This window comes from Littorina saxatilis, linkage group LG17 (genome assembly GCF_037325665.1).
Source record: "Littorina saxatilis isolate snail1 linkage group LG17, US_GU_Lsax_2.0, whole genome shotgun sequence".
NCBI classification, from domain to species: Eukaryota; Metazoa; Mollusca; class Gastropoda; order Littorinimorpha; family Littorinidae; genus Littorina; species Littorina saxatilis.
The window spans coordinates 70,745,954-70,770,694 of record NC_090261.1 but is presented as its reverse complement, the minus strand read 5'-3'; the positions used below and the strand labels follow the sequence as shown (position 1 = coordinate 70,770,694).

Genomic DNA, 24,741 nt, shown 5'->3' with positions numbered 1-24,741 from the left:
ATTGCGTTTTTTCCTCTTTAAATTTCTATCCTTACGGAAGCCATCTTGTAATACTTTTATTTTTTTTTTATTACGGGTAGTATACGAAGATACTGAGGTACGTCAGCTCAGGTACCTTTTTTTATTTTATTGCTGCCCTAAGTCACTTGTTATCATTCTTTAGAAATCTATGCTAGTGTTATCACTACCCCTCCCGCTCATACAGTTGTCTTCCATGTTCCTCTTCTGTATGCTAGCTAACAACGAGCTTCGTATTTTCACACATATCTGACACAAGAAGCCTTTTACACAACTAGCCTCAAAAACTCGCTCCCTCCCCCCCCCCCCCTTCCTCTTCTTTCCCATTTCTGTAACACCCCCTCCCCCCCTCCCCCCCCCCCCCCCCCCCCCCCAACCCCCTTAGTTTGGACATCTCTTGCACCCTTGCTATCTTATTTCTAGCTTGTTCTATGCTCACTCACAACTTCTCTCGCTATCTCCTAATCTAAATTTGTACCTTCTTCTACCCCCTTTCTTCCCATTTCTCCCACCCCTACTCCACACTTTTAGACCATGGCAACAACAGAACATGGCAACAACAGAACATGGCAACAATAGCCTTATCGTTCTTCTTTTCCTCCATCGCCCCGTCTCCGTAGCTTTCTTGCAATCTTTAAGTTCTTCCACTCCCTTTTTCCTACCCCCACCGTTCAGACCATGGTACATACAGTGTCATCGTTCTTCTCTTTCTCATCTAGACCATGGCAACAACAGTATCATCCTTCTTCTTCTCCTCCATCTCCCCGTCTCCCTAGTTCTCTCCCAGTCTTTACCTTTTCTTACACTCCCCCCCCCCCCCACCCCTTTAGACCATTGCAACAACAGTCTCATCGTTCTCCTTGTTCTTCTCTAGATCATGGCAACAACAGTCTCATCGTTCTTCTTTTTCTTCTCTAGATCATGGCAACAACAGTCTCATCGTTCTTCTTTTTCTTCTCCAGACCATGGCAACATCGCTCTTCTTCTCCTTTACAATATGACAACACATGATTCTTCTCTAGATCATGGCAACAAGAGTCTCGTGGTTCTTCTTCTTCCCTAGACCATGGCAACAATAGACTGATAGTTCTTCTTCTCCTCTAGACCATGACAACAACAGTCTTATCGTTATTTTTCTTCTCTATACCATGACAACAAGTCACATGGTTCTTTTGGCAACAACAGTCTCAGTATCTACAACATGACAAGTCTCATGGTTCTTCTCCTTCTCTAGACCATGGCAACAACAGTCTCATCGTTCTTCTTCTCCTCCATCTCCACGTCCACCTTCTGGGTCAAGACAGGACTCTGCACGCCTCCATCCCCGGCCTTACCGTCCATGACGCCCTCTTGCCCGGACCCGTGGGCCTCATCGTTGTTGCACGAGGGGCCCGGATTCTCCCCATCCTGAAGGGACGTCATCCATGGATGGGCAAGGATCTGGGGCAAGGTGAAGCGCCGGTTGACGTTGACCTCCAGGATGTGTCTGATGAGGTCCTTGGCCTCCGAAGTGACCACCTTGGAGCGGGAGAACGGGTTGGTTTTAACAAGATTGTATTCATAGTTTTTTCCTTGAGTGGAAAATGCTGAAGGATGAAGGAAAATACATTGTGTGTGGACGGATGCAGGTTGATTGATTACACGCCCCACAATGATGTGCTTGGCAACCATAAACAAGTCGCGTAAGGCGAAAATACAACATTTAGTCAAGCTGTCGAACTCATAGAATGAAACTGAACGCAATGCAATTTTTCAGCAAGACCATATACTCGTAGCATCGTCAGTCCACCGCTCGTGGCAAAGGCAGTGAAATTGACAAGAAGAGCGGGGTAGTAGTTGCGCTGAGAAGGATAGCACGCTTTTCTGTACCTCTCTTCGTTTTAACTTTCTGAGCGTGTTTTTAATCCAAACATATCATATCTATATGTTTTTGGAATCAGGAACCGACAAGGAATAAGATGAAAGTGTTTTTAAATTGATTTCGAAAATTTAATTTTGATAATAGTTTTTATATTTTTAATTTTCAGAGCTTGTTTTTAATGCAAATATAACATATTTATATGTTTTTGGAATCAAAAAATGATGAAGAATAAGATGAACGTAAATATGGATCGTTTTATAAAAAAAATATTTTTTTTACAATTTTCAGATTTTTAATGACCAAGGTCATCAATCAATTTTTAAGCCACCAAGCTGAAATGCAATACCGAAGTCCGGCCTTTGTCGAAGATTGCTTGGCCAAAATTTCAATCAATTTGATTGAAAAATGAGGGTGTGACAGTGCCGCCTCAACTTTTACAAAAAGCCGGATATGACGTCATCAAAGGTATTTATCGAAAAAAAGAAAAAAAGGTCCGGGGATATCATTCCCAGAAACTCTCATGTCAAATTTCATAAAGATCGGTCCAGTAGTTTGGTCTGAATCGCTCTACACACACACACGCACAGACAGACAGACAGACAGACACACACACACACACACACACACACCACGACCCTCGTCTCGATTCCCCCTCTATGTTAAAACATTTAGTCAAAACTTGACTAAATGTAAAAAGGCGAACATTCAACCTTGTCTTTGTGCTGTCTTTGTAATGGTGTTCAACTTTGTTTTCACCCACAGTCATCTTGTTGCTTTGATTTAAAAAAAAAACCAAGTCGCGTAAGGCGAAAATACAACATTTAGTCAAGTAGCTGTCGAACTCACAGAATGAAACTGAACGCAATGCAAAGCAGCAAGACCGTATGCTCGTAGTATCGTCAGTTCACCGCTCATGGCAAAGGCAGTGAAATTGACAAGAAGAGCGGGGTAGTAGTTGCGCTGAGAAGGATAGCACGCTTTTCTGTACCTCTCTTCGTTTTAACTCTCTGAGCGTGTTTTTAATCCAAACATATCATATCTATATGTTTTTGGAATCAGGAACCGACAAGGAATAAGATGAAAGTGTTTTTAAATTGATTTCGAACATTTAATTTTGATCATAATTTTTATATTTTTAATTTTCAGAGCTTGTTTTTAATCCAAATATAACATATTTATATGTTTTTGGAATCCGAAAATGATGGAGAATAAGATTAACGTAAATTTGGATCGTTTTATAAAAAAATATCTTTTTTACAATTTTCAGATTTTTAATGACCAAAGTCATTGATTAATTTTTAAGCCACCAAGCTGAAATGCAATACCGAAGTCCGGGCTTTGTCGGAGATTACTTGACCAAAATTTCAACCAATTTGGTTGAAAAATGAGAGCGTGACAGTGCCGCCTCAACTTTCACGAAAAGCCGGATATGACGTCATCAAAGACATTTATCAAAAAAATGAAAAATAGGATATCATACCCAGGAACTCTCATGTCAAATTTCATAAAGATCGGTCCAGTAGTTTAGTCTGAATCGCTCTACACACACACACAGACAGACAGACAGACAGACAGACAGACAGACAGACACACATACACCACGACCCTCGTCTCGATTCCCCCCTCTACGTTAAAACATTTAGTCAAAACTTGACTAAATGTAAACAAGTCGCGTAAGGCGAAATAACTACATTTAGTCAAGCTTTGGAACTCACAAAATGAAACTGAACGTAGTCCCCCGCTAGTGCAAAAGGCAGTGAAAGTGACGAGCCTGTTTGGCGTGGTAGCGGTTGCGCTGTGCTTTATAGTATTTTTGTCCTTATGTTAACCCACCCATCACCCCCCCCCCCCCTCTCCCTTCCCCCCATTTCCCATAGTAAAGAAATGTATGTAATCACTTTGCACTTGTAATGTTCTATTATTTTTTGTATTATTATTATCATTATTATTATTATTATTATTATTGTTACTATTTATTATTATTATTGTTGAATTGTTTCTTGTATTGTTTTTGCTCTCCCTCACCCCTCAACTCCCTTTTCTGTACATAGTCTGATTTCTTTTTGTTTTAGTTCCTTTTATTTGGTGTTGAATGAAATGTGTCTTTATTGTGTTTTTAATTTTCCATGTACCCTCACGGGGTTTTGTTGGAATAAATAAAACTTGAAACTTGAAACTTGAAACTTTACTGTACCTCTTTTCGTTTTAACTTTGTGAGCGTGTTTTTTATCCAAACATATCATATCTTTATGTTTTTGGAATCAGGAACCCACAAGGAATAAGATGAAAGTGTTTTTAAATTGATTTCAACAAAAAAAATTGATCTTAATTTTTATATTTTTAATTTTCAGAGCTTGTTTTTAATCCGAATATAACATATTTATATGTTTTTGGAATCAGGAAATGATGAAGAATAAGATGAACGTAAATTTGGATCGTTTTGTAATTTATTTATTTTTTACAATTTTCAGATTTTTAATAACCAAAGTCATTAATTAATTTTTAAGCCACCAAGCTGAAATGCAATACCGAAGTCCGGCCTTCGTCGAAGATTGCTTGGCCAAAATTTCAATCAATTTGATTGAAAAATGAGGGTGTGACAGTGCCGCCTCAACTTTTACAAAAAGCCGGATATGACGTCATCAAAGGTATTTATCGAAAAAAAGAAAAAAAGGTCCGGGGATATCATTCCCAGAAACTCTCATGTCAAATTTCATAAAGATCGGTCCAGTAGTTTGGTCTGAATCGCTCTACACAGACAGACAGACAGACAGACAGACAGACAGACAGACAGACAGACAGACAGACAGACAGACAGACACACATACACCACAACCCTCGTCTCGATTCCCCCCTCTACGTTAAAACATTTAGTCAAAACTTGACTAAATGTAAAAAGGGGGGGGGGGGGGGGTAAATTAATACAGACAGCTAGCTGCCGGCGGCTATAAGAGATCTGGAGTTGATAGGGACGTTAACTCAAACGAACGTGTATATAACGTGCCATGGACAGATTTAAAACAAGTCGCGTAAGGCGAAAATACAATATTTAGTCAAGTAGCTGTGGAACTCACAGAATGAAAGTGAACGCAATGTAATTTTTCAGCAAGACCGTATACTCGTAGCATCGTCAGTCCACCGCTCATGGCAAAGGCAGTGAAATTGACAAGAAGAGCGGGGTAGTAGTTGCGCTAAGAAGGATAGCACGCTTTTCTGTACCTCTCTTTGTTTTAAGTTTCTGAGCGTGTTTTTAATCCAAACATATCATATCTATATGTTTTTGGAATCAGGAACCGACAAGGAATAAGATGAAAGTGTTTTTAAATTGATTTGGACAATTTAATTTTGATAATAATTTTTATATATTTAATTTTCAGAGCTTGTTTTTAATCCGAATATAACATATTTATATGTTTTTTGAATCAGCAAATGATGGAGAATAAGATAAACGTAAATTTGGATCGTTTTATAAATTTTTATTTTTTTTTACAATTTTCAGATTTTTAATGACCAAAGTCATTAATTAATTTTTAAGCCACCAAGCTGAAATGCAATACCGAACCCCGGGCTTCGTCGAAGATTACTTGACCAAAATTTCAACCAATTTGGTTGAAAAATGAGGGCGTGACAGTGCCGCCTCAACTTTCACGAAAAGCCGGATATGACGTCATCAAAGACATTTATCAAAAAAATGAAAAAAAACGTTCGGGGATTTCATACCCAGGAACTCTCATGTCAAATTTCATAAAGATCGGTCCAGTAGTTTAGTCTGAATCGCTCTACACACACACACAGACAGACAGACAGACAGACACACGCACATACATGAGTACACCACGACCCTCGTTTCGATTCCCCCTCGATGTTAAAATATTTAGTCAAAACTTGACTAAATATAATGATACTCAAAATCATGATGTCGGACATAATAATACTAATTCTCGCAGTGAGAACACATGATATAGAACATATTTTTCTTTCTTGTAAAATGATATCGACATTATATTCTGTAAATTTAGGACTGGGTGGCCGAGTGGTAACGCACTTGCGCTCGGAAGCGAGAGGTTGCGTGTTCGACCCTGGGTCAGGCCGCAATTTTCTCACCCCTTTCCTAACCTAGGTGGTGGGTTCAAGTGCTAGTCTTTCGGATGAGACGAAAAACCGAGGTCCCTTCGTGTACACTACATTGGGGTGTGCACGTTAAAGATCCCACGATTGACAAAAGGGTCTTTCCTGGCAAAATTGTATAGGCATAGATAAAAATGTCCACCAAATACCCGTTTGACTTGGAATAAAGGCCGTGAAAGGTGAATGCTCGCCTAATAGGCTACTGAGCTTTACTGGCCGATGTGAATGCGTTATATATTGTGTGTAAAAAATGTCTGTTTGTCTGTCTGTCTGTCTGTCTGTAAAAAATTCCATTTCAAACGGCAGAAATTAATATGTAAGCGCCTAGGGCTATATCTAGATTAGGCGCATAAAAAATGATCACAATAATAATAATAATAATAATAATATTCAGGATAAGATTTATGTTAAATTTAACGTACAAATAAAGATAAGTCTGTATAATTGTACATTGTTGTGTATAGTTCTGAATATTTACATGCAATTGGTGATTACAAGTAGGAAACTCCATTATACTTTGGATGTATTTAGATTGTGAATTACGTGTAAGGAATTTATAATAAAAAATAAATGAAGATTATTTATTACGGTCGTACTTGATTAAACACATTTCGTAATATGAGTATTCGTGTAGGGTAACATAAATTCGGAGAAGACTGCGGGAAAACAAAGGACCGATGAAGAAGGATGCTCCCAGCATGAAGATAGAGAGAGAGAGAGAGAGAGAGAGAGAGAGAGAGAGAGAGAGAGAGAGAGAGAGAGAGAGAGAGAGAGAGAGAGAGACAGAGAGAGAGAGAGAGAGAAAGAGAGAGAGAGAAAGAGAGAGAGAGAGAGAGAGAGAGAGAGAGAGAGAGAGAGAGAGAGAGAGAGAGAGAGAGAGAGAGAGAGAGAGAGAGAGAACAAAAATGAAAGGTTTGAAGCAATCTGCATACAACTGATGTCACCCCCCCCTCCCCCCCCAAAATAAGAAAAAAACAAGTCGCGTAAGGCGAAAATACAACTTTTAGTCAAGTAGCTGTCGAACTCACAGAATGAAACTGAACGCAATGCAACGCAGCAAGACCGTATACTCGTAGCATCGTCAGTCCACCGCTCACGGCATAGGCAGTGAAATTGACAAGAAGAGCGGGGTAGTAGTTGCGCTGGGAAGGTTAGCACGCTTTTCTGTACCTCTCTTCGTTTTAACTTTCTGAGCGTGTTTTTAATCCAAACATATCATATCTATATGTTTTTGGAATCAGGAACCGACAAGAAATAAGATGAAAGTGTTTTTAAATTGATTTGGAAAATTTAATTTTGATAATAATTTTTATATATTTAATTTTCAGAACTGGTTTTTAATCCGAATATAACATATTTATATGTTTTTGGAATCAGCAAATAATGGAGAATAAGATAAACGTAAATTTGGATCGTTTTATAAATTTTTATTTTTTTTTACAATTTTCAGATTTTTAATGACCAAAGTCATTGATTAATTTTTAAGCCACCAAGCTGAAATGCAATACCGAAGTCCGGACTTTGTCGAAGATTACTTGACCAAAATTTCAACCAATTTGGTTGAAAAATGAGGGCGTGACAGTGCCGCCTCAACTTTCACGAAAAGCCGGATATGACGTCATCAAAGACATTTATCAAAAAAATGAAAAAAACGTTCGGGGATTTCATACCCAGGAACTCTCATGTCAAATTTCATAAAGATCGGCCCAGTAGTTTAGTCTGAATCGCTCTACACACACACACACACACACACAGACACACGCACATACACCACGACCCTCGTCTCGATTCCCCCCTCTACGTTAAAACATTTAGTCAAAACTTGACTAAATGTAAAAAAAGAAAGAAATGAAATGGAGAAAACACAATACCTTGGAGCGGGAGAATCCCACACGCCTCTCCAGCTGGTCCTTGATCATCTTCTTGATGTTGGAGTCGTCGTAGGGCATGGAAGCGCACACCTGGTGAACAGGTAAGTTATAGAGCAGGGCAAGTGTGTGGATGTTTGAAATGCATAGGCTTATCAGCCGGCATAGACACGATTACACAGACAATCAGGCAGACAAGCAGGCACACTGGATGTTGAACATGTATGCACTGTAACCAAATCCCACCATTCATCAGTTGACCCGTGTCCATCCCGGCCGGGATTGGAACCCGTGACGCTAGGATCACAAGTCAAGTGCTCTAGCAACCTAGCTACCCGTCCCCCTCACGTACATACAAATGATCTTTCACACACGCCCATCAAACTGACCATGATGTAGAGAATGACCCCCATGGCCCAGATGTCGTGGAGAGGCGGGAAGTAGCTGATGCCTTGCAGGATCTCAGGGGCGGCGTACGCAGCGCTACCGCAGAAAGTCTTGCTCAAAGTGTTTGGGCTGGGATCCTCATACGTACGCGCGAACCCGAAGTCAGACACCTTGATGTTGTTTTGGTAGTCCAGCAGCAGGTTCTCGCACTTCAGATCTCTGTTAGAAATGAGAGATTCGATTCATAATGCTCAAAGGTAAAACACAGAATAAAAGATTCGATTCGTAATGCTCTGTGAAAAACAGAATAACAGATTCGATTTGTAATGCTCAAAGGTGAAAAACAGAATAAAAGATACGATTCGTAATGCTCAAAGGTGTCAAACAGAATGAAAGATTCGATTCGTAATGCTCAAAGGTGTCAAACAGAATGAAAGATTCGATTCGTAATGCTCAAAGGTGTCAAACAGAATGAAAGATTCGATTCGTAATGCTCAAAGGTGTCAAACAGAATGAAAGATTCGATTCGTAATGCTCAAAGGTGTAAAACAGAATGAAAGATTCGATTCGTAATGCTCAAAGGTGTAAAACAGAATGAAAGATTCGATTCGTAATGCTCAAAGGTGTAAAACAGAATGAAAGATTCGATTCGTAATGCTCAAAGGTGTAAAACAGAATGAAAGATTCGATTCGTAATGCTCAAAGGTGTAAAACAGAATGAAAGATTCGATTCGTAATGCTCAAAGGTGTCAAACAGAATGAAAGATTCGATTCGTAATGCTCAAAGGTGTAAAACAGAATGAAAGATTCGATTCGTAATGCTCAAAGGTGTCAAACAGAATGAAAGATTCGATTCGTAATGCTCAAAGGTGTCAAACAGAATGAAAGATTCGATTCGTAATGCTCAAAGGTGTCAAACAGAATGAAAGATTCGATTCGTAATGCTCAAAGGTGTAAAACAGAATGAAAGATTCGATTCGTAATGCTCAAAGGTGTCAAACAGAATGAAAGATTCGATTCGTAATGCTCAAAGGTGTAAAACAGAATGAAAGATTCGATTCGTAATGCTCAAAGGTGTAAAACAGAATGAAAGATTCGATTCGTAATGCTCAAAGGTGTAAAACAGAATGAAAGATTCGATTCGTAATGCTCAAAGGTGTAAAACAGAATGAAAGATTCGATTCGTAATGCTCAAAGGTGTAAAACAGAATGAAAGATTCGATTCGTAATGCTCAAAGGTGTAAAACAGAATGAAAGATTCGATTCGTAATGCTCAAAGGTGTAAAACAGAATGAAAGATTCGATTCGTAATGCTCAAAGGTGTCAAACAGAATGAAAGATTCGATTCGTAATGCTCAAAGGTGTCAAACAGAATGAAAGATTCGATTCGTAATGCTCAAAGGTGAAAAACAGAATAAAAGATTCGATTCGTAATGCTCAAAGGTGTCAAACAGAATGAAAGATTCGATTCGTAATGCTCAAAGGTGTCAAACAGAATGAAAGATTCGATTCGTAATGCTCAAAGGTGTCAAACAGAATGAAAGATTCGATTCGTAATGCTCAAAGGTGTCAAACAGAATGAAAGATTCGATTCGTAATGCTCAAAGGTGTAAAACAGAATGAAAGATTCGATTCGTAATGCTCAAAGGTGTCAAACAGAATGAAAGATTCGATTCGTAATGCTCAAAGGTGTAAAACAGAATGAAAGATTCGATTCGTAATGCTCAAAGGTGTCAAACAGAATGAAAGATTCGATTCGTAATGCTCAAAGGTGTCAAACAGAATGAAAGATTCGATTCGTAATGCTCAAAGGTGTAAAACAGAATGAAAGATTCGATTCGTAATGCTCAAAGGTGTCAAACAGAATGAAAGATTCGATTCGTAATGCTCAAAGGTGTCAAACAGAATAAAAGGTAGTGGGTATTGCACGTTTTTTCTTAATGAAAATATAGTCTAGCCTTAATTTGATATCTTCTTCAGGCAAGCAATAAATGTGAAAGGATGTAAAAGGAAAATAACCATGGAAGAAAACGGAAGAAAGTGACACAAAAGAGGAATTGTGAGGAGGTGGAGGGGGGGGGGGGGGGGGGGGGGACAAAGAGCAGGAAGCAAGAAGGAGTGGATAGGATTAGAATGCGCTATTGCTCAGCAGAATCGTATTCTCCGTTATATTTTGAAAAAGAACAACAAAACAAACAAACAAACAAACAAACAAAAATCAACAAAACAACAACATAAGAGAACATTGGATGAAAGGTGATTGTCATTAAGTGTTTATTCTGGACCACTCAGTAACATTAGTAGTAGTAGTAGTAGTAGTAGTAGTAGTAGTAGTAGTAGTAGTAGTAGTAGTAGTAGTAGTAGTAGTAGTAGTAGTAGTAGTAGTAGCAGGTAAAAAGAACTAGGAGCTAAAGCTATAGGCAGCAGATACCTGTGAGCAATCATGTTCTGGTGAAGGTAGACGCAAGCGTGACACAGCTGGGTGAACATGAACTTGGCTCGGTCCTCAGGTATCACGCCTCGCAGCTTGATGTATTCCAGCAGGTCACCGTGCCCCGCGTGTTCCATCACGATATAGATCTGCCAAAATGACATCATTCTTGTCAGCGTCATCTTCGTCACTGTCGGCGTTTTCACCGTGATTATAAATATCATCGTCGGTATGACTGTCTTTGCCGTTGTTATCACAATCGTGGTCGTAATTATCTTTTTACATTTAGTCAAGTTTTGACTTTCACTGCCTTTTGCACAAGCGGCGGACTACGTTCAGTTTCATTCTGTGAGTTCCACAGCTTGACTAAATGTAGTAATTTCGCCTTACGCGACTTGTTTTTTTTACGATCTATCTATCAAAAGTGTTGTTCTCTTTTTTGTGTGCTTTTGTCTGTGTGTAAAATTCCATACTCATTCTCTTTCAATAGTGAACCTCATTAAAGGCTAGTCACTACCTCAGATTCACACACACAAAATTAAATAAAATCTGCGCTCAGAGAGACTGACAGAAGATTGAAGAGAAGAAACCCATCACAGCCACTAAAATATCGAGAGCGTGTTTTGTTGTTAAATTTTCATCGGGTATTGTGGTTTTTATTGGAAAGATTATCCTCCGGCGGATTCTAAAGTGTTAACAAACACAATATGATAACAGGTACGTTTTCTGAAGAAAAAAGAAGATCACAGGTGAGGTACGTTTTCTGAGGAGAAAAGAAGATCACAGGTACGTTTTCTGAGGAGAAAAGAAGATAACAGGGACGTTTTCTGATGATCACATCATTTGAAGGAAAGTTTGTGCTACTCGCCCTTTCTCATAAGCAAAAGTTAACCACGTTTTCAAAGTTGGGTCGTGCAGTTTTGTGGTTTGAAGGTGTCACAAAAGAGACTGAACTTCAAAATGTCGAAAAAAAATTAAAAAAAATATGTCTCAGTGTCTGCGTGCTTTTCAATGAAAAACCTACCTTGTGATCACTTTCTGAGATCTCATACATTTTGATTATGGTGGGGTTGGTTTTAATGATGACATTAGGCTTACCTACCTTGTGTTCAAATTCCAAAATCTCAAACAGTTTGATGATGTTGGGGTGGTTTACAACCTTTAGAACCTTCAACTCTCGCGGCAGAAACTTTTCTCGGAAATCTTTTGGTGCCTTACGGCGGTTGATGATTTTCATAGCCACCCGTTTTTGCAGTTTTTCGCTATAGGCACTCTTGACTTTGGCATAGGACCCCTCGCCAATGGTCGTCCCGATGCTGTAGCCAAGCTTCTTGAGATAGACTTCATCATCGGTGAACGTAAACTCCTTGACGGCAGTGCTCATGTCCGAAAAAAGCTTGAGCATACATGCAGACTTGGTTGGAGGGTTCCCCTGAACCCAAGTGCAAACTTATATTCCCCTCCTGAATAATATCTTTTACATCGTATTCAGAGTTGTTTTTCAGAAAATGTGTCGCTCATTCAGCTTGACGTGTTCTTCTTTCTGCATGATTTATGTCGTCACAAAAGGAAACAGCTTAGTGACGTAATTTTCACGATGACGTCTGAATGTATTCGTCAGAGATAAAACAGTGGCATAAACAGCACTCAAAGCAGTTCCTATCTACCGTCTGCACTGGCAGCAATTTAATATATTTGGAAGCTACTTCAGGCCAAACACGGGGACCCTACACAACACCAGGACTGGAGGTGGAATAGGGCATCTCCAGATTTATGTTTCCGGCAAAGAGGCCGCGACTTGGCATGGCTGAAGATGGCCGTCCCACATTGCAGGTAAATTCGACCGCATGCTTCGTCCACCATGAATATGGAACTTGATCATAGTGGAATCGTAGGGTGTTGTTTTTGATGTTCCTTAGGAAGACAAACATAAGGACGTGTTTGTTGTTACGCCAGTTGTATCCAAGCAAAGTTGATATGTGGAGGCGATTGCACAAAAAACTGTTGGGTGAATATTTCTCTGCTTCCCTACTGTCATTGTTGAGTTCCGGGGGGAAATGTCAGGAAATGGATGTCGAAATTTCTGCTCTAAATCGCCATATCTGGTGTCATATCTTCTAGAAAAGTACTTCACATACATGTGGTTGTGCGTTCCAAAAGCCTGTTTGTTAAAGCATTATTGATTTTGTGTTTATTTTAAACATGCACTTGGGGTGAAAGGTCAATCGTTTGTTTACGTTTGTATCCATTGGTTCCCCACCGTCCCATCCGGATCTAATAACCAACGCTTGCATCATTTAGACAAGCCTGATCTGAGGCAATCAGCTAGAAGAAACTGGATCACAGTTTGAGGGGGAGTTATTAAAGACGCCGTCTGCAGATAAAGTGGATACTAGAGGCGTGTGTGTGTGTTTCGTTGGGGGGGGGGGGAGGGGGGGGGGGGGCGTAGGAGAATGAGGTGTACACAGTTCCGGGCGAATTTTTTTTACATTGTATTTGTTGTTTTTGAGCTAGTACAAGAGGCATACTTGTGAATCTAACATAACATTCTTAACGCTTAATCACATTCTTAACGTTTTCGCGACACAGGAAGAGCTTCTGGCACTGCAGGGCGAGGTGGAGCTAGTCAGCACGCGTCGTGGTTCACATATGTCATGAAGGCCTTAAAGTGGCGAGTATTTTACTCACCATGGCCAGGGGCTCATATCCACGTCGGACATCGGACATACACGGATATTTTTTCCAAATGTCCTATACATTTTTCATGCAAGAGGACATATATATGTCCTATTGTTTTTGTCACAAAGTGGTCATTGTCCTATTATGCTTTTATTTGATCCGGGCATTGTCAGTACTTTCCAATTTACAGTAGTTTGATTTGCTATTTTATCGATGTTTTGCGAAACGATGTGTCTCTCCAAGCAGACGAAACTTGGGGAGAGTTTATGTGCTTTTTATAGAGAAGAGCTTCCAAGGGTCGCAACTCTGAATGCTCCGAGCCGGTTGACAGTTGCCTCCCTTAGCGTTTTTTTCTTCCAAAAAAGCAACATGCCGCCAAAACGAAAATTGGTGCCAGAAAAAAACAATTCTATTGATTTATTTTTGTTCAGGACAAAATGTCCTATTACTTTTGCATTGTCCAAGACATTTGTCCTATGCCACCTCTCATGGATGTGAGCCCCTGCATGGCGAGTAGAAACATGTAACTGGCGAGTAGAAATGTTCATCTACTCGCCAAATGCGAGTAAAGTTGCTGAAACAAATTGTTGGTTTGGCTAGTACAGTTTGCTGCTAGTACATTTTCAGAATCACTAGCCAAAGGCGAGTACACAACTTGTTGGACTTTCAGCGCTGTCATGTTAGTGCCGTTACAGGTCAAACCTCTTTAGTAAATCATCTTGATCTATGAATCACCTGTGAACTGCAGGGCTGGACTTGGTGTATGGGAGGGAGGAGCATCCAAGATGAGATAGGGTTACAGAGGCTGGCCAGGCGAGGGGGGGGGGGGGGGGAATGTTGCAAATATTGAGCATTTAAAAGGGTTATTTTTGGTCTCCCCTTGAGAATAAAGTTACATTTGCCGGCTGAGAAAGGGGGGGGGGGGGGGTAGCTTCCGGAAACAAAGACACCCCCCCCCCCCCCCCCGTTTCAGAAAGCCCCCACCCCCCCTCCTTAGATCCTAGATCCAGCCCTGAACTGTGAACTTTTTGCCGGCACAGGAAGAGCTTTTGGCACTGCGGGGCGAGGTGGAGCCAGTCAGCTCACGTCGCGGCTCCCAGCCAAGGTCGGAAGGGGGAGGGGGCACGGTGACCTACAGGCCCACCTACCGCGCCATCCTTGCCAAGAACAATTATCTGGTACGCAAGACGCTGGGCAACGGTAGCTACTCCAAGGTCAAGCTGGCCATCTCCTTGTCCAGGAACAAAGAGTACGTCGCCATCAAGATCGTCGACAGGTGGGTGCGAAGGTGAAGGCGAGTGGTGTGGATGTGAGTGTGTGTGATGGAGTGGCCGGGTTGGGGGGGGGGGGGGAGTCGTGGGGGCGGAGAAGGGCCATCAAGATCGTCGACAGGTGGGTGCGAAGGTGAAGGCGAGTGGTGTGGATGTGAGTGTGTGTGATGGAGTGGCCGGGTTGGGGGGGGGGGGGGGGGGGAGTCGTGGGGGCGGAGAAGGGCCATCAAGATCGTCGACAGGTGGGTGCGAAGGTGAAGGCGAGTGGTGTGGATGTGAGTGTGTGTGATGGAGTGGCCGGGTTGGGGGGGGGGGGGGGGAGTCGTGGGGGCGGAGAAGGGCCATCAAGATCGTCGACAGGTGGGTGCGAAGGTGAAGGCGAGTGGTGTGGATGTGAGTGTGTGTGATGGAGTGACCGGGTTGGGGGGGGGGGGGGGAGTCGTGGGGCTGGTTGTGGGGGCGGAGAAGGGCCATCAAGATCGTCGAAGGGTGCAAAGGTTCTGGCGTAGATGTGTGTGTGTGTGTGTGTGTGTGTGTGTGTGTGTGTGTGTGTGTGTGTGTGTGTGTGTGTGTGTGTGTGTGTGTGATGGAGTGGGCTGGGTCCAGTGGGAGGGGAGGGGGGAATGCTGCAGTAAAACGGTGCTGTTGTTTTACTGCAGAAAACCTGTTTACACTTTTTCTGCAACATTTTGTACTGGCTCATTATAATGTTGGAGCACGCGAGCCCCCCTCTGTCGAGAGATGGACTCATCCAGAATTACCAATAGTTGTGCGTGACACGAATGTATTTTGTCTGTCTGACTTCCTTTTCGCCGGAAGTTCAAAGTTTCAAATTAAACAATGGCACCTGTCAGCAACATTGTCACATTTTCCCAGACGAACGCAGTAGTCCACTTCGTGTTCGATTTGCTTTAGAAATTGTTCACGTTCGGCCGCAATTGGGAAGTTGAATATAATGCCCTTATGCTACACGCCTTCTGATTGGTACACTGCGGAACAAACTATTATACTATCCCAGGGGGCGACGAATACAAACGCTACTTTACAAGGTCGTTCGTTTTTCTCCAGAAAAACTGTCACAGACTATTCTGAAGAAAAAGTTAATCGCAATAATGCTGCAGAAAACCAAGTTAACATTATGCTTCAGAAAAACTGTTTTACTGCAGTAAAAAACGTTGCTTCGGCGAAAGATGACATTATGCAGGAACGCTGCAGAAAAGACAGTTTTTCTCCAGCATTTCGGTTTTTCTCCAGAATAACTGAATAATGTCATAATCCGCCAATAGCCAGTCAAAATGCTGCAGAAAAAAATGTGAAAAGGTTTTCTGCAGTAAAACAACAGCACCGTTTCACTGCAGCATTCTTGATTTCAATTTTACTGCAGTAAAATGTTTTGCTGCAGAAAAAAACGCTGCTTCGGCGAAAGATGACATTATGCAGAAATGCTGCAGAAAAGAACGGTTTTTCTCCAGCATTTGTCTTTTCTGCAGAATAACTGAATAAAGTCATAATCCGCTAAGGATAGGATGGGGAACCAAACGGAACTGAGCTGAACTGAACTGAACTGAACTGAAAGTTGGGCCTTTCCTTACAATCTGTCTTTGGGAGGTTAGGGTCATCAAGATCGCCGACAGGTTGATGTGAAGGTGAAGAGGGGCTAGGGGGGAGTGGTGTTGATTTCAATCAGCTTGATGCAGTCCTCCCCGTGAGAACATCCCTACTCTTGGACACATACCAAAAATCAACAAAGTGTCCGCGAATAGATTAATCTGGCGTAATGCTCACTCTGTCTGTGTATGTAATAATACTAATAATTATTATGTGTGTGATGTTCAGGGGCGGATCACATCATTCTTAAGGGGGGGGGGGGGGGGGTGAGGGGGGGGGGGTCCAATTTTGGTTTAGGGACAATTCGATGACGCGAAGCTAACTACTTCATGTTTTAGATCTTTTTAAACCCTGAACAAATCCCCAGGCTTGCTCCAGATTGCTTACATTCTTGATTGAGCGTTCGAACCACCCCCCCCCCCCCTCCCCCGGAACATTTTGATTAAAACAGGGAAAATGGAGCAATCTGGTGGTGCAATCTGAGCAAAACAACTTCCCCTAATACACCTTCCAAAAAGTAAATTTAAGAAGACAAATTTGGATCAAAACAAGGACATTTCCTGAGCCAACAAATTACCCAACTACTTTCTCAAGGAAAATGGAGCAATCTGGTGCAATCTGTGCAATCAGTTTTTCTTTCTTTTCAAATGTCTTTATTTCTTTTTTTCTCTCTTCTTTTTACTTTTTTTTGTAGGCTAGGGGGGGGGGGGGGGGGTGTCGGAAACCCCCCCTAGATCCGCCCCTGATGTTTTCGTTAAATACGCTAACTACTTCATGTTTTAGATCTTTTTAAACCCTGAACAAATCCCCAGGCTTGCTCCAGATTGCTTACATTCTTGATTGTCAAAAGAAAAGGGAAACAAAAAGATTTCTCAGATTTCTTTCCGTCAATCCATGTCCATGCCTGAAACCACTCATTCTGCCCTGTTGCAGAAATCGAGCGCCGTCCGATTTTCAGACCAAATTTTTGCCCCGTGAGCTGGACGTGTGGCCACGCCTGCGTCACACCAACATCGTGCGCGTGCTGGACACGTTCGACGACGGGCGGCGGGTGTACATGATCCTCGACTACCAGGAGAACGGCGACGTCCTGCGCTACATCCAGAAAGTGGGCGCCCTCAACGAGCCGCTCGCCCAGTCCTGGACTTGGCAGGTAGGAGTGGTGTGTGTCTATGGGCTTTGGGGGGAGTGGAGGTGGGTCGGGATGTAGGGGGGGAGGGGGGGAGGTTAAGGGCAAAATGGGGGTTAAGGAGCTGGAGATTTTCTGCGCTACATCCAGAAAGTGGGCGCCCTCAACGATCCGCTCGCCCAGTCCTGGACTTGGCAGGTGCGATAACTGTCTGATTGAGGAAGGGAGGGGATGTTGCAAAGAGGGTGAGGGCGGGGGTAGAGGAGCGCTACATCCAGAAAGTGGGCGACCTCAACGAGCCGCTCGCCCAGTCCTAAGCTTGACAGGTACAATAATGTGCTGTTTGAATCTCATTTAGGAAGGGTCGGGGGGAGGGGGGGGGGGGGGAGTTGAGGAGCGCCATCCCCAGAAAGTGGGCGTCCTCAACGAGCCGCTCGCCCAGTCCTGGACTTGGCAGGAGCAATAACATTTTGTTTGAGTCTGAATGAGGAAGTTGATGGCGGTGCAGAGGTGGGCAGGGATGAGGGGATTGGGGTGGGGGGGGGGGGGGGGGGGTGGGGACGAGGAGCCCTACATCCAGAAAGTGGGCGCCCTCAACGCGCCGCTCGCCAATACTAGACTTGGAAGGATCAGAGCAGGGAGGAGTAGGGTTGTGTGGTGTGGTGGGTACGGGTGGTTGGGGGGGGGGGGGGGAGGTAAGTTGGGTAAAGCGGGGTCTTGCGAGTTAGAGAAACGATCACGTCTAGAAAGCGGGCGCCCATAACGAGCGTTCGTGTGTGTCTTTGTGTGTCTGTGTTTGCGTCTGTGTGTGTGAGTGTGTGTGTGTGTGTGTGTGTGTGTCTTTGTGTGTCTGTGTTTGCGTCTGTGTGTGTGAGTGTGTGTGTGTGTGTGTGTACATACATGTATACGTACGTGCGTACATGTGTGCGTTTTTGCTAATTCATATGTCGTGATTGTGTGCAGGTATGTGACGCGTGCCGCTATCTCCACGATCAGAACATCACGCATCGCGACCTGAAACTGGAGAACCTTCTGCTGGATCGCAACTTCCACATCAAAATCTGTGACTTCGGTTTTGTCAAGGGAGACTGCCTCGCCGACCTTAGCAGGTAATCACAAGAACTGTACGGTTTTAGCGTATCTTCGTCAAACTGTTTTTATCACTGATATATGCGGGGTTCTTACATTCTCGTGACGTACAAACATACTAATTAGTTGTTGCAAGCCTAGATGATCTTTCCGGTTTGGGGAACACTTTCCTGTAGCCATCGTTTGGTAGGCTGAGATTAATTTGTTCTCAACAGAGCTCACGCGTGAAAGCATTGCCACGTTCAGCTTACAACGGATCTTGTCACTTTTCATGGAAACAGACACAAGTTTCTGAATGAAATTTAGTAAGTTGCTTCAAGTGCATGCGCTGTCAACGACATGCCCATCATCATCATCAGCAGCAACAGCAGCAGCAGCAGCATCATCAGCAGCAGCAGCATCGAAGTCCTCGTCGTCATTTTTGATCATGCACATGCAGTCCTCGGCAGGCTCTTCTTCATCATCATCATCATCATCATCATCATCATCATCATCATCATCATGCGGCTTCTCATCAACACTCATCAGCACCTTTCTCTCCCTCATCACGCGTGTTCTTTTCCCCATTGATATTCACCACCACAACAATCGCCTTCTCCTTTCAATCCACAGGACGTACTGCGGGTCCAAGTCGTACGCGGCGCCCGAGATTCTTCTGGGCGAGCCGTACGACCCGAAGAAGGCGGACTCGTGGGCCATCGGCGTCATCCTCTACATCTTCATCACGGGCAAGATGCCCTTCGACGAAAGTCGGGGGAACGCCGGGGTGCTAGAGGAGCAGAGGCGGCTCGAGTTCCCATGGAGAAAGTACAAGAAAGTCACACCCGATGAAAGAGGTACGGTAGGGGGCGCTGTGTGTTGTTGTGTAGATGGGTACGGAGCAGATGGAATATGTTTGTATGTTGTGTGGACGGGCGTAGAGCATATGTGGCATTGGTTTGTCCCCTGTTGTTAGTTGGGGGGGGGGGGGGGGGGGGCATTTGATGGTGGGTTTGCACGTGTGGGCGTTTGAACGGTTGTGAAAGAAGGTTACATTGTGTGGATGGGTGTAGAACATATGGGAATATGTATGTGTCATATTGTGGTCTGTGAGCACTTGTTTATCGATGAAGGAGGTCGAGTGGGGACTGTTGTTAGTTGCTGGTAATGCAAAACAGGACACGATACCTTTTTCGCTTTTGTAGCCAGGCGAAAAGCTTGTGGTCGTTCCCACCTATATCCCTCATATTTCACCCGACCCTTCTTCCTCGACGTGATGTCCGTAACACAGCGAACTATTGACTGCTTTCGATGATTGAAAGTGCGTGTGGTCCTATTTACGGTTGCTCAGTCTTGGGTGAATGGATCGTCATATTCGAGCATGGAGTGACTGAAGAATAGTATACAGAATCAGAATCAGAATCAGAATCAGAATCAGAATTTATTGTCATTAAAGCACAGAGCCTATTGACACATACAAGATACATAAGTACAGGAAAAACAGCAATATAACATAACATACATGTAATACAAAACCAAGTGGAACAGGGTGAACAAAGAGGACCTGAGGATGAGCATAAGTTATTGAGGACAGTCGGAAGACGCATTGCATCTGCGTAGTTGAAAACAATCGTACACATATTTTGCCAATTGCCTTTGGATGTCGCTGTCAGTAAACAAAGAACTGACTCTTATTTCATCACTGCCGGTGGAAGTATTCGGTAATAACTGTTGCCTGAGATGAGCATACATTGTACACGAATCGAACACAATCGAACCCGGCTGTCTATGACTAGTCAGCGATGACCCGAAGGATGAACTTAAGTGGTTCATAGAGACAGGTGGTCGGTATGGAAAGAACCTAGTCGTGGATCCTTTTGGGTGGTCGTAATGGGCAGGTGGTCTTTATTAAGAGGTGTTCGCCAGGGCAGGTTCGAACGCATAAACCAAGCACGAGCTCGTCTCAATCACGAGCTTTAGTAACTACTGACGCCGTTCTCCAGTCCACCCAGCTGGAAATGGGTACCTGACCCTTGTTAGGGTGTGAATGAATGCACATGCGCAAGTACGCTATCATAAAAGAACAAACACAACTCCAAATGTAAGTTCCTTCCACTGTATTATACAGGTATGACAAACATACACACAAATACACACAATCATGAACATATATAAATGTTAGGTATTCAAAAATCAGGTACTCACAGGTTTGGATGCAAAAACAAAGCGAGATTACAATCCCGTGCACAATTTTACTAACAAAACCCTCTACCCTTCACTTATGTAGAGAAATACACAAACAGTCCGTGAACTCACAGGCACACGATATCTACTTTACTGGTATCGACTCACGGCTCGTGTGTAGTCAGAAAAAACCGTTACAGTTCATATTCCGGCAGACTCAAATCACCGTCTGCTCTGCCTACTAAACACTCATTATATCTTATGTTATTAAGATCTTAGAGACATATTTTAACTCTGTTCATACACAGAATTACACAGCGTCTATGGCCGTTCACTGGGAAATGTATCTGAATACTAATACTTTACTAATTCCTTCCACTGGCGACCTCGGTCTACTCAGTTCCTTTCGTCCTGTGACCTCTATGGTCCAACTATACGGACAACCATAACCTTGCAATAACTTCGCGAAATCCCGTCGAATTTCAGCTATGCTGGTCTAGAGTTACGATACTTCGGCGGCTTCTCAGATCCGTCACCCTTGTCATCTGGCCGCTATCTCCCTCTCAGACCGGTTATACGACGCACTGTTAAGTGCTTTACTGTCGCATCTATCCGGGGTTCCTTCCTCCCGGCCGATGAACAACCCCTCAATGTCCAAGGACATTGGTTAAGTGTAACAATACCCCAGTTGCGATTCCCGGTCAGTGAGCTGAACTCACAGTGCGTGCCACACACTTTGCTATGTCACGCTATATCTCTGGTTAGCGCTCTAAAAGCGTGGAGGATATCACTGTCAAACTTTGCCTGTTACAGTGTTATTCGTGATTTCCTTCACATAGGGCCGGGGGAGACAAAGGCAGCCAGGGAGAGGAGATCAGCGTAGCCCTCACAAAGCTGGGTCTAGAACAGTTGAGATCTCTCAAATATCGCTTCCCTGGAGATCAATTATGATCATGGGAATACCTTTGGTTAAAACAAAATGTTATTCAAGTAAATCATACAGAAGACTAGTATAGGGAGTGAAAAGTAGGGACACGAACTCCAGTAAAAGCATAGCTTTACCTTGCTACCACGGTCTCCAGTAGCATTAAGTGCTGAAGGAGACGATAGACAATAATAACAACCTTACCAACTACTGTCCACAGATTTGGTGCTTCGTCTGTTCACCTACGATTTCCGCATGAGACCCGACATCCACGCTGTTCTGGCCACGCCCTGGATGAAGCAGGCTGCCCGCACGGACATGAGTGACCTGCGAGACCTCGCCATGGAGGGCTACAGACACCGCAAGGAACGAGAAAAGGAAAAGGAGAGGGAGAGGGAACGAGAGAAGGAGAAGCAGGCCGAGAAAGGGGTCTACGGCGGCAGTGGGCGGGGGACAGGAGGGAGGACGCATTCCATGTAAAGACGGAAGGATGAGGTTGAAGGAGAGGGGAAAAAAAGAGAGGGAAAGGGGTTTCAGGAGAGTGACAGTGTGAAGAAAATCGGTGTAATTAGTTGAACGGTGCTTGTGAACCTTTCTAGAAGCGTGGAAGAGGAAGGGTGTGGGTGTGTGGTGGGTTGTTAGGTCGCATTATATGTGAAACTGGCGACAAGGGGGAAAGGTCGGTTGAGGACTGAAACTGTGTAAAAAACCGGTTCGGTTAGAAGAGGGGATGGTGGTAGGGGGGGGGGGGGGAGGGGGGGAGGGTATAGGAAACATTTGCGAAAAGATCGTTTGGACAGGTTAGATCGTGCTGGTGATACTCCACAGAGACGTTGGAGGGGGGATGCATTCCCTGTAAAACAAAAAGGGGGGGGGGGGGGGGGGGAGATGAAAAAGGAGGACTTGGGGGATTGAGGAGTGACACTGTGAATAGCTCGCTTGCCGTCAGATGATGGTGGTGGGATGATGGTGGTGGGATGGTGGTGGTGGGATGACGGTGGTGGGATGATGGTGGTGGGATGATGGTGGTGGGATGATGGTGGTGGGATGATGGTGGTGGGATGACGGTGGTGGGATGACGGTGGTGGGATGATGGTGGTGGGATGACGGTGATGGGATGACGGTGGTGGGATGATGCTGGTGGGATGATGCTGGTGGGATGACGGTGATGGGATGACGGTGGTGGGATGACGGTGATGGGATGACAGTGGTGGGATGATGCTGGTGGGATGACGGTGATGGGATGACGGTGATGGGATGACGGTGGTGGGATGATGCTGGTGGGATGATGCTGGTGGGATGACGGTGATGGGATGACGGTGGTGGGATGATGCTGGTGGGATGACGGTGGTGGGATGACGGTGGTGGGATGACGGTGGTGGGATGACGGTGGTGGGATGACGCTGGTGGGATGATGCTGGTGGGATGATGGTGGGATGCTCTGTGGAAATGGGCGAGGGAGGACGCATTCCATTTTAGAAACCGTGGGTAGATCAGTTGGGGAGGTGGCCGTGGCATTTAGTGCTGATGGTAACTCTGTAGAAATTCAGAAGGGAGGACGCAACAACCGGCTAAAGCAAGCGATCGGCTGGCGTAATGTTGAGAAATGGGGGGTGGTGGTGGGGTGCAGAAAGAGAGGGTATGGACTGATTGCAAGGGGGATAGGGAGGAAGAGAGAGAGAGAGGGGGGGGGGGGGTATGGACTATAGTAAGTGGGTGGGGTTAGGGTCTGGGACCTGTTGGATATGGGAAAGGGAGTGGTAGGAATGAATGTCGGAAGCAAGAGAGAGGTGGGGGTGGGGGTGGGGGCTGTCTAGTGGCAGGATATTAAAACAATAAATAAGATAAAGCGAAGTGCAGAGTAATGTTTCCTCGATTGCTAAAGACAAAATATTGAGAAAATTGAAGAATAGGATCATTGGAACGACCCAGATAACTCGAAGCGGAGGCAAGGATTTTAATGGGGGAGTCAAATATGTTAATGAGGAGGTTGGGGGGAGGTTTAGGTTCAGGGTGGACGGAACACAGGGAAACCGAACAAAACCAAAATTTCGTTTAGTTTCCTAGCATTCAGACCACCTTGAGGGACAATAATTATAAGAGGGAAGTGGGTGGGTGAAGGGAAGTGGGTGGGTGAAGGGAAGTGGGTGGGTGAAGGGAAGTGGGTGGGTGAAGGGAAGTGGGTGGGTGAAGGGAAGTGGGTGGGTGAAGGGAAGTGGGTGGGTGAAGGGAAGTGGGTGGGTGAAGGGAATGGAACCCAGTGAATCCCTTTATTAGCGCCACGCGTTAAATGCACTTCATTGCTCTCCCCCCAGTACTTCAGTAGCCAAAGCTTTCAAATGTGGAGGAAAAATACCTTGAGTCGTTATATGTGATCAAGGGAGCGGAGGGTGATAGGTTTCGGTTAATGTGGGGGGCGGGGGGGGGGGGGGGATGATGGTCAGACATTCAATCGAAAACACGCACACGCACAATCACAACAAACACATTGTCATACTCGAGATAAAATAAAAATCGTAAATGGGAGTTTAGGAATCCAATTGATACCTCCTAGCTCTAGAAATGTTCGATCATATGTTAGCCAAGTCGTCCCTGAATGCTGCCAAGAACCATCCCACTCAAATTCGTTGTCGAGTTTTGAATATCAGGATATTCATGGATCATTGTGGGAAAGGTGAGGAAACACGCAGACGCAAAGGCAACACAATGATAACATTGAACAAATGGCAAGGGCGGTCACTTCTGATACACCAGGGAACAATTGGCAAGGGCGATAACTTCTGATGAAACTGTGACTCTCTGTGGACGGAGGTAGGATCTGCGACCGGAACTGCTTGGTAACATCGAACATTGCTTTCTGTTACTTTATGGCGAGTGCACGTGCAAAAATCAAGAAAAGTGCTGTTCGCCACTAACGAGTGACATTTAATTGAAGGGAGCTCTGAGAACAGGCAATTCCATATTGTTTTCTTTTCGTCAGGCCAGTCTGCAAAGGCATTTTTTCAAAAACTAGCAAGGATTCGTCATAACACCCGATTGCTCATGAACACTACGGAAACGAGTTGAAATATGATCAAAATTCGCAGGTGCTCATAACACCTGCCACATTTGCTTGGAATTGCCTACAGTAAATGTTTTAAGTTATGTTCTGCAAACGAGTTCAGTGTTGAGTAGCGAGAAAGTA

At 44.0% G+C, this 24,741-nt stretch overlaps 3 protein-coding genes across 3 annotated transcripts; 1 reads left to right on the top strand and 2 right to left on the bottom strand.

Annotated features, from left to right (window-relative positions):
- Positions 1 to 1,208: 1,208 nt before the first annotated feature.
- LOC138952398 (testis-specific serine/threonine-protein kinase 1-like) lies at positions 1,209 to 12,240 on the bottom strand. The gene is made up of 5 exons (XM_070324064.1): positions 11,796 to 12,240; positions 10,694 to 10,842; positions 8,265 to 8,481; positions 7,879 to 7,968; positions 1,209 to 1,536 (listed from the first exon to the last, which is right to left on the bottom strand). Exons 1-5 carry the CDS (start codon positions 12,096 to 12,098, stop codon positions 1,249 to 1,251), a joined length of 1,047 nt encoding a protein of 348 aa, XP_070180165.1. The 5' UTR covers positions 12,099 to 12,240; the 3' UTR covers positions 1,209 to 1,248.
- Positions 12,241 to 12,300: 60 nt separating this feature from the next.
- On the top strand, positions 12,301 to 22,037 carry LOC138953392 (testis-specific serine/threonine-protein kinase 3-like). Its single transcript, XM_070325192.1, has 6 exons — positions 12,301 to 12,526; positions 14,413 to 14,648; positions 17,185 to 17,404; positions 18,344 to 18,489; positions 19,082 to 19,305; positions 21,778 to 22,037. The coding sequence occupies exons 1-6, from the start codon at positions 12,467 to 12,469 to the stop codon at positions 22,035 to 22,037; spliced, it is 1,146 nt and encodes a 381-aa protein (XP_070181293.1). The 5' UTR covers positions 12,301 to 12,466.
- Positions 22,038 to 22,502: 465 nt separating this feature from the next.
- On the bottom strand, positions 22,503 to 23,075 carry LOC138953391 (uncharacterized). Its single transcript, XM_070325191.1, has one exon. It carries the CDS (start codon positions 23,073 to 23,075, stop codon positions 22,503 to 22,505), a length of 573 nt encoding a protein of 190 aa, XP_070181292.1.
- Positions 23,076 to 24,741: the final 1,666 nt, after the last annotated feature.